Source organism: Chanos chanos, chromosome 8 (genome assembly GCF_902362185.1).
Source record: "Chanos chanos chromosome 8, fChaCha1.1, whole genome shotgun sequence".
Classification (NCBI taxonomy): Eukaryota; Metazoa; Chordata; class Actinopteri; order Gonorynchiformes; family Chanidae; genus Chanos; species Chanos chanos.
In genome coordinates, this window is record NC_044502.1 from 4397501 (window position 1) to 4407500 (window position 10000).

At 40.3% G+C, this 10000-nt stretch overlaps 1 protein-coding gene across 4 annotated transcripts in view; it reads right to left on the bottom strand.

The window, feature by feature from the left end:
* Positions 1-5661: 5661 nt before the first annotated feature.
* The window catches only part of scn1lab (sodium channel, voltage-gated, type I like, alpha b), a 28636-nt gene continuing 24297 nt past the window's right edge, over positions 5662-10000 (bottom strand). For all 4 annotated transcript variants that reach the window (XM_030781841.1, XM_030781838.1, XM_030781842.1 and 1 more), the window contains exons 21-26: positions 9580-9855; positions 9029-9082; positions 8562-8699; positions 7946-8050; positions 7298-7568; positions 5662-6857 (exon numbers count right to left, since the gene is read on the bottom strand). In XM_030781841.1, the coding sequence (XP_030637701.1) occupies positions 5662-6857; positions 7298-7568; positions 7946-8050; positions 8562-8699; positions 9029-9082; positions 9580-9855 (2040 nt within the window). The remainder of the gene's footprint in view (positions 6858-7297; positions 7569-7945; positions 8051-8561; positions 8700-9028; positions 9083-9579; positions 9856-10000) is intronic.

Sequence of the window (10000 nt, forward strand, 5' to 3'; positions counted from 1 at the left end):
CTAACCCAAACATAAAATACTCGATTCAATTCCGTTTTATTTGTGTAATGCTTTTTACAATAGACATAGTCAAAAAAAAAAAAAAACAACCTTAGAACTCCCTCAGACTGGGGAGGACTCTCTTAGATAGGAGGAAACCTTGGGAGGAACCAAGACTCAGGAGGGGGAGCCCATTCTTCTCTGGCACCCTTAAGTTAGTCGATAGACTACTACATGACAAACAACAGGAAATAACAGAGATCTCTGAGGTCAAACTGACAAAGACAGAGAGGACAGGACGGATACATATATATTAGGAGACATTGCGATGACAGTGTGGGATGGTGTGGGTTATACAAGTAATAACAAATAAAAACTGAGAGACCTGACAAAGAGGTCCAAGAGGAGTAAGCGTCATTGGGGATTAACGTTGAATAGCAGTGTTTCTGTGGTTAACAGAGGAAGGGTCAGACTGCCTAGCAGACATGTCGGAGGGACAGAAAACAGGATCAGACCGGGATTTTGGTCTAACATCCTCGGACAGCGTCTGGTGGAGCGTTCATCCTTGTTGTTGGTGTTGGGCTCAGTTGTAGAAAACCATATACCCAGGTGCCAGTTACTACATGGCCAAAGCTGACAGATGGACATGAAGAACAGTGTGTAAAAAGCAGGCGACTGATCACTGTACCCTGCACCATGTCAACATCCTGATGCTAACCAGTATTTTATGCATGATATACTTAACTAACCCGTTATAACCACAAACAAAATGTTTAACTGACTGGCTACAGCCATGTCTGAAACACCTCATTAATCTATTATTAACTCCCATATACAATACTTAACTAGCCATGTGTGTTTAAATACTCTAACCAGCTTTAACCAAGAAAGAAACACTTCCGCTTTTCCTGTTCTAATTTGAATTATCAGTGAAACTTTCAGAGGAGAATTTCTGGACAGCTTCTTGCTTGGCCAGCCAAAGAACCATGTCTCAGGTAAAGAGGCAGGAGCTATTTACAAATATAAATACTTTACTTTTAGCAAATCTAGCATTCAACTTCAGAATGAACCGTAAAGCAGTTCTACAGTTCAACCTCATTATCCACCAATAAGAACCATATCCTAGCTGTCTATGCTGTCAATGTTAAACTACAAAAGATAAATAAATAAATAAATAATCACAAAAAGGCATTTTTTCAAGTCAGTGACTAAAGGACATTTTTTTGAGCACTGGAAATCTGTGTTCATTTCCACATACACTGTCTTTTCCCCATAGACACCACAGTACTGTCTGTGTCATGTTATTATTCCACCACAAGGCGGCATCTGTGACAAAGCTAAGAGTGACATCATAGCAGAGCCAGCTGGTAACCAAAGTCAAACAAACAGCCAATCAGGAGTTAGGTTATTTGCATACTGATCTATTCCTGTTCCAGCTAAATTGTCTTCACAGCCCCTTCCCCTGACTTCTCTTTATTTACAGCTAAAATAGATCTGCTTTCAGTACTGAGTAGACTGTGGGGGTCTTTTGTACCCTTTTCATTTTGTAAACCATAGTTGTAAAATAATTGATCTTTCTGTAAACCACAGGTGTAAAATAATTGATGTTCAAAAATGTCTTTATTGACTGCCGGCACATATATATGTATTATGTCTTGTATTTATGGTTTAATTAAGAGACTGCCAAGATTCCTAGAAGGCTAACACAGACACTCCACTGAAAGAGTAAAACTGTTTGGACCCCCCCCCCTCTCTCTCTGTCTCTCTCTCACAAACACAAACACACAATACCTCCCACCACAAACAAAAAGAAAGATTTAAACGCCCACATTGTCAAAGCCTGCCAGAGACAACAAAACAAAATGAGAGAATGTTTGTCTACAGATGGGCTAGAATGAGGGAAAGAGAGCTGAGAGTGTGACTGTGTGTGTGTGTGTGTGTGTGTGTGTGTGTGTGTGTAGACCTCACCCGTCTACAGGTTAGTCTGTTTTGAAAGGACACATTTTAAAAGAGCCTCTCCAGAAAAGCCTCAGAGGATGTTGGACGTTGCATATTCAGGTTTGAGCAGAAATTAGCTTTAACCTTATGGCATTTACTGCTCTCTCTTCTTATCTCTGCACCCCACACACACACTCACATGCACATAAACGTACACAGAGGGGAAAAAGATTCAGCTTTAAATCTGTTTTATTGTGAAAAACTGTCAGTGAATATCATTAACATGTGTGCTATCCTGTACATATGGTTGTTTTGCATGCACGTGTGTGTGTGTGTGTGTGTGTGTAAAAGGGATGGGGGTTGGGCAGGGGAAGCCTGCTAAACATCACCCAAGAGCATTCTGGGTAGACGTTCTCAGAGACTGATCAATCACTGGAGGAAGCGCTGTGATGTCAGGTTGCTAGGCAACAGGAGAGAATCTCCAGCAGGGTCACTCCTGATTATAGAGTATCTCCTCTCTTTCTCTCTCTCTCTCTCTCTCTCTCTCTCTCCCTCACACACACACACACACACACACAGACACACACACGTCGGTTGGCTGATTGGGCCTTGAGCTGGGCTTAAAATAATGAAGTGAGTCATTGTTTGAAAGACTGTAAAAGTCGGGCCACCGTTGCCAATTTCACTTACTAAGATTAATTTCACTTCCTGTCTCCCTTCCTTCCCTCCCTCTTCTCTTCCTTTCCTATCCTTTCATCTTTTTTTTTTTTTACTGCCTTCATCCACTGTTCATCTCCTCTTTTTCTCTCTTTACTGTTTCTGCACAGAACCAGGGAATGAGTTACTGCTGACAGGGTGTGACTCAGTTTATATTTCCATAATTTGCCTTTCCTTTCAACAAAGAGTCATGAACATGAAACAGTCAAAACAAAAAAATGCATATTCATGTCCGACAGCTTTTGATCTGCGTCTTAAAAACGCAGTGTAAACCGTGACCTGCTCTGACCAATCAGAGTCCTGCTAAAACATACCGGTTCACTTCAACAACAAACGTATAAGACCTGAAATTAAATGCTTTCCAAAATCTGTTTTATTTTGGAAAACTACAGAGGACGTCTGTAATTTCTTTGTTCTGAAAAAAAGAGAAAAAGTTTATGCACATTCTGAGCAACAGGGCAAAAAAAAAAATAAAAAATCACAAATTCTCAAATTCAAACATGTCATTGTAACAAAAAAAAACCAACAAAAAAAAGGAATTCTCAGATATAATCTTTCAAAATAGTATCATAGACTGTGACATACATCTTCTGGAATTTGGATAAGATTTATACGGAGCATATAATGTGTTTTAAAGTAAAGAGGAACTTAAGTAGACTTTGGTACAAAAAATATGATCTTTATTCTTTTGGCTTTTTAAAATAATGTCACCGTGTAATTGGTTAGTATAGTGCATGCATTTTACTACGACACTACAAATGAGAAATGACAACCACTGATTGCTTCATATTTCATATTTACAAAAAATAAATAAACAAATAAATAAATAGGTAAATAAAAGAATCAAAATTTAAAAAAAAAAAAAAGAAAACTCATGACCTCTGCCTCCGACAGCACTGTGCAAAAAAAAAAAAAGAAAAAAAATAGTAAATAAAATAATTTGATTTAAGAAGATGAGTTTTAAAACTACTATGTACATTATAAACAATAAACCATAAAAGTGACAATAAAGCACGTCAATGGTGATCCCATTCGACACACACACGCGCGCGTGCGCACACACACACACACACACACACACACATACACACAGTCACCCACACACACACATAGTTAGTATGCATCCACATCATAGTTTAATTTGTGTGTCAGAGTGCTCCTCTACAGAAAGAGTACAGAGGTGACATATGGCGTGCCTAACAAAAAGAAAAAAAAAGAGAGAAAAAAAAAAAACAAAACCTTGCAGCACAATATTTACAAATATATCACCATCAGATCACCACTTCAACAAAAGAGCTTGTCGTATATTGAAATGAACCGATATTGAATTTTTTATTATTTTTTTTTTAAATATTTTTTTTTTTGAAGTTCAACATGTATAGAGAACAGACATTAAAAATCCAATCCCTAGTTGCTCTCTTGCAAGGAGGAGTCACCTTTTCTAATTACGCCTGTACCTAACACACACACACTCACACTCAAAAACATATGGAAGATTTCTTTCTTTTTTGTTGATGTTGTTGTTGTTGTTGCTGCTGCTGCTGCCGCTGTTGTTGTTGTTGTTGTTGCTTTCTGAAGTAAAATAAAACCTATACACAATACATAAAAAACAGAAGGGATCGTTAGAGGAGGGGTGTGGATGGGAAGGGGTGTGGCTCTCCGGCGTTAAGACATTCAGCGTGGTTACATTACTGTTCACGTCTTTTGTTACTCGGAACTTTCGCTGGATTATACATTCAGGTATCTCTGAATCTGAGTCTGCTGATGTTCCCGTTGATTTCTATGTCAGAAGGGAATTGTAGCATGGTTTCACAAATAGTTCACAAATGGTGTTTTTAAAATCATCATTCCACGATGTTTCGTTTTCGCACATTCTTCTTTGTTTGTTTATTTATTTATTTATTATTATTATTTTTATTTTTTTTATTTATTTTTAAAGTTATTTCAGCAGTTGAGTCAAAGCACAGATACTTGACTTGAGTTTCTGGTGTTTCTGTAAACAGCTGTAGAAATTTACTAGGTTTTTTTGTTTGTTTGTTTGTTTGTTTTCTAAATATAGAAAAAAAACATTTTGTAATTTGTTCAGTAAGGCCTCACGAATACATTACATAAATTTATCCATGATCAGACAGACGGATCATTAACCCACACCGTCCAAACCTGCTTTAACAGAACATTTCCCCATTGTGTCTATTAGCCATTACAGCCACCAGCAGAATCATAGCACAAAACTATCTTTTTTGTGTCGTCCGAATTCCAAGTTATCCGTTTGAATTCCCAGTTGTCCGAACATTTAATCGTTCAGATAACACCACATTCCCCAACTCTCGCCCAGACATGCCCTTTTGAGTAAATCATTTGCACAATCAAAACAGATGAGTAGAAAATATCGACATAATCGTTAAAAAAAGACAGACGAATGAGACTTTTGTTTGTTTGTTTGTTTGATTTGTGTGTAACATTGTAACAAAATAAGCAGGCGTGTGATTCACGGTCATTCGACTCCAAAGACATCAGACACGGAGTCGGCACTACCTTCTGATGCCTTAACAGTATACATTAGTTTTCTTTTAGGATTGTTACAACACTCAAAAAATTAAAAAGAACCAATTCACGCCCCATTCAGGAGCCTCCATCTTTGTTTCCCACCAAGTGTCCATGGGTGAGAGAACAGTCGCACTGTTTAAGAGTGTATGTGTACACGTGTATGTGTGTGTGTGTGTGTGTGTGTGTGTGTGTGTGTGTGTATGTGTGTCTGTGTATGTGTGTGTGCATATGTCCATTACCACAGCAATGTCTCCCTAAATCTGGCTTCTGAAAGCCTCTTTCATCACAAACATACCCTAACTTTGTTTACACATTCTCGCTCACACACACACACACAGACACGCACACACATGTCCAACACACGTTCCGTTTGGCATTGGTCCCAAAACCTTGAGAAGAGGGGGGGAGGGGAGCTTGTACCCCAGTACTCCTCCTGTTCTGCAAACAACCGTCTCACAGGGCACAGGTTTTTTTTTCCGTTCATTTCTTCCTTTCTCTTGAATCTTTTGCTATGTCCTCCTTCTCTCTCCTCTCTTTTTCGTACTTGTCCTTCTCTGACTTGGCCACGCTGTTGTACGACGGAGGGGACGCAGAAGACGGAGTCATGTCGGTTTTGTCCGACGCCGAATTCTCGTGGAACTTCCCTATCACCAGCACCTCCTTTTCCGGAAGCTTCCCTCCGCCGTCCTGAAGCTGTTGCCGGTACATGTCCGAAGCCTTCTTCACCGTCTTCCTGATGCGATAGCGTCGGAAGGCCCTCTGGATGACGATGGCGGACATCTCCTCCTGCTTGCGTCGCAGGGTGGTGGTGATGGGTTCGTAGGAGACTTTGGAAGGGTTGGAGGCCATGAAGCGGTCCTCCATCTGTCCTCGCAGGGCGTCCATCTCCCCCTCCTCCCCCAGTACGCGTAACGTGAAGGCAAACAGGATATCCAGGCAGTGAATGCGGTCCCCGCTGACCATGGGAAGGTCCATCGCAATGAGCTGTATCTTGTTGGGTTTGGGAATGCGCAAGGGAGGGTCCAAAGCATCGGCGAAGTCGGAAAGCTTGTCGTACTCCACGAACTGCGTGGCGTTGGGGTCGAAGCGTTCCCAAACCTCATAGAACATCTCGAAATCGTCCTCGCTGAGAGGCTCAGCACTCTCCTCGGTGGCTACACTGAAGTTCTCCAAGATGACAGCGATGTACATGTTCACCACAATCAGGAAGCAGATAATGATGTAGCTGACGAAAAAGAAGATGCCCACTGACGGGTTGCCGCAGTCGCCGCGATACGAGTTTCCGGGGTGTTCCGTCCTGCTGTCGCAGTCAGGCTCACGTTTGTTGAGGATGGGTGCCAGTAGACCGTCCCAGCCGGCAGAAGTAGTAATCTGAAACAGGCACAGCATGGAATTCCCAAACGTCTCGAAGTTGAACATGTCATCGATTCCCGCCTCCCGCTTGACGTAAGCGAAGTTGGACATTCCAAATATGGCATAGATGAACATGACCAGGAAGAGAAGGAGTCCGATATTGAACAGGGCAGGGAGTGACATCATCAAGGCAAACAGTAGTGTGCGGATACCCTTGGCACCTTTAATGAGGCGGAGGATACGTCCAATCCTAGCCAATCGGATGACTCGGAACAAGGTGGGAGAGACAAAATACTTCTCTATGACCTCTGAGAGAAACATCCCTGGAAACAAAAACCCACATTGAATTTTAATTTATCGATCGAACTAATATTTTTATCACAGTCATTGTTTCAATGTTTGAATGATAGCAATACGAAAGACAGACCTTCCTTACAGGAATACAGAACCTCAAGTACTGCTAACGTTCTCATTTTAGAAATTCATATTTTGAACTTCAGTCTAATATAACGTAATAACAGCATGAGGACATCAATATCGATAAAACATCTTCAGTGTCTTTTTTTTTTTTTTTTAAACAATTACGATGATTAATGACTATTTTTTGACCATTTTGTCTCTGGTACATCAAAACAGAGACTTATGAGTGAGAGGCTTTTGACTGAGAGCTTTGCATCACAGTTAGAAACTTAGCTACAGCATGCCAACAGCATCAAAATTCACAGTACACTTAACCGTCCCGGAACCTTCCTGCAACCCTTACCGACAATTGACAGGATCACAACGACAAAGTCAAAGATGTTCCAGCCAACGGTGAAGAAGTAGTGACGGAGAGAGATCATTTTCAAGACGCACTCTCCGGTGAAGAGAACGATGAAGACCAAATTAATCCAGTACAGGATGTTATCCATATCCTCTGTCTGGTCGTCAGTTTCCACCATCATAGTAACCATGTTTAGGCAGATGAGGACCATGATAACAATGTCAAAGGCTTGTTTCGTGATACAATCAAAGACACAACCCTGGAACTTATTCTGCAGAGACATAAAACGACAAAAACACAAATTCAATTCAGTGTCAGTTCAAATAGAGGCAAGGAATTCACTGATTACACAATGTATGTATCATAAACTCAGTTACAAACTTACAATTTGACAGGTTTTGTTTACTTAGAAGATGCTGTAATCCAAGTTCAAGAAATGCATTCATGCTGATTAGAAGAAAGCTAAGATCATCAAGTATCACCATTAAGTATAAAAAATGAAGTATAAGGCTGCATATGTACAGTTGCAATGCTATTCTCTTTTCATTAAAATTGTTTTCTAGTCATTTGCAGCTCAGACTGAAATCAGCAATGTAATTTTTGTGTGTGTGTGTGTGTGTGTGTTAGAGTTTATACGGAATTCTATACCGCAGGCCTGGGGATTGGTTTCTGGGGTTTCTTGGAGCCAAGCTTTTTCATGGCATTGTAGTATTTTTTCTGTTCTTCTGTCATGAAGATGTCCTGACCTCCAAAGTAAAGGACAAAAAAGAAAAGATGGTTATAACCATGGACATAAGAAAATGTAGCCATGTTTGCATGACTCCATGTTATGCTCTTGACCCCACACCTTTTAGACCTTAGTAAATGTCAGTTGTGTGTGCAAACACATGTTGAAAGGTGAAATGTGTGCGTATGTGTGTGCGTATGTGTGTGTGTTTGTTTGTTTGTCTGTGTGTGTGTTTGTTTGTTTGTCTGTGTGTATAAGTCTATAACTATATACTTCTTGGAACTGGTAGAATATTCACTATCAATAAATATTTCTATCTATCTATCTATCTATCTATCTACTGAGTATCAACACTATTGTGTCTAAATAAAAGGCTATTACATATCTATTTCGATTTTTGGTTTCATTTGTTCTTCAGATCAAACACATCATTCTTGATTTTATTAAACACACTTTCTGTGGTATATTTTCTACTAAGCTTCGGTAATGCCAGTTAGTCACACTGAAGCGCTGGTTTAGACTGGTTTAAACACTCATCTTTTTCTTTTGCTGGTTGAAGTTGTCGATGATGACACCAATGAAGAGGTTGAGGGTGAAGAAGGAACCGAAGATGATGAAGATGACGAAGTACAGGTACATGTAAAGGTTCACTTCGTACTTTGGCTGCTCTTCCAACTGAAAAAAAAAGAAAACAGTTTACACACTTTGAAAAAAAAAAATCTTGAAAACTCAAAAAAAAAAAAAAAGAACCCTCAACATCCACACCCACACCCTTCACCGTAACTCGTCATTTAACACTAGAAGCGCCGAGCGCCGGTCATTTGACCGCTGTGAAGTCTTACTAGAAGCGCTGTGCTGGTTTGACCTACTTCTACCTAGAAGCGACTAGAAAAGTGACTGTTAAAGTCAGTTCAGCATTTAAACCAAGGGCTAGCCTTTTCCTGAGCAGTTAGCAAGGGAAAAAATCACATGAAGGTATTTTTTTCCTTTTTCCAATCACTTACGTCCCGTGAGTCTACTGCCGCGTACATGATGTCCATCCAACCTTTAAACGTCGCCTTGGGAGAGATGAGAACAGAGAATCTGATTAATATTCAAAATACCATTGATAGATATAAATGTGATCTTAGGACAGATGTGAGAGCAGAATCAGTCTGATTACAAATACACAAAAGACTACTTGGATTATTGTTTACTGGTTATTCTCCAATTTCAACTGGTCTTCTCACACGGCCGTTATAAAATTTTTCTTTTTCAGTGCTGGCATCGACATATTCATGACTTTCATTATGGAAATTTGGGTGATCGTGTAGAGTTTATACTGAAGTCTAAAGACTTCAGTATAAATCTAAGGATTCTCGAGAAAAAAAAAAAAAAAAAAAAAGCAAAATCGACAAATTCGCTTTATCTTCCCGATAAAGTAAACGAAGCTGAATAAGACGCAGTCTAAAACCGCTAAGAGAAAAAAAAGACGTTTTCTTTTTCTTTTTTTTCGTTCTAAACCCGTAAAAGCGATGTTCTGAGTGACGGAATTTGTCTTTTCGCTCTGTCTCACCACTTGCAGCAGAGCCAGATAGCCCGCTCCCACGTTGTCAAAGTTGATTTTAACGTTGTCCCAACGGGCGCTGTCGTTCACCAGGGCGTGGCATTCCGTCATGTTATTCACCACTTTAATGTCGAACCTCTCGCCCGTGGTGGTGTTGACGCAGTAGTAGTACTTTCCGGCGAACAGGTTGACGCCCATGATGCTGAAGATGAGCCAGAAGATCAGGCAGACCAGGAGCACGTTCATGATGGAGGGGATGGCTCCGAGAAGAGCATTCACCACCACCTGTTCCCATAGTGTCCCAAACCCCACCCCACCAAAGAAAAACATAAGAGTTACAACACAAGTCACAGACACATACACACATACACACACACACACACACACACACACTAATATCTCATATACAAACACTCTGAGATCCACTTTC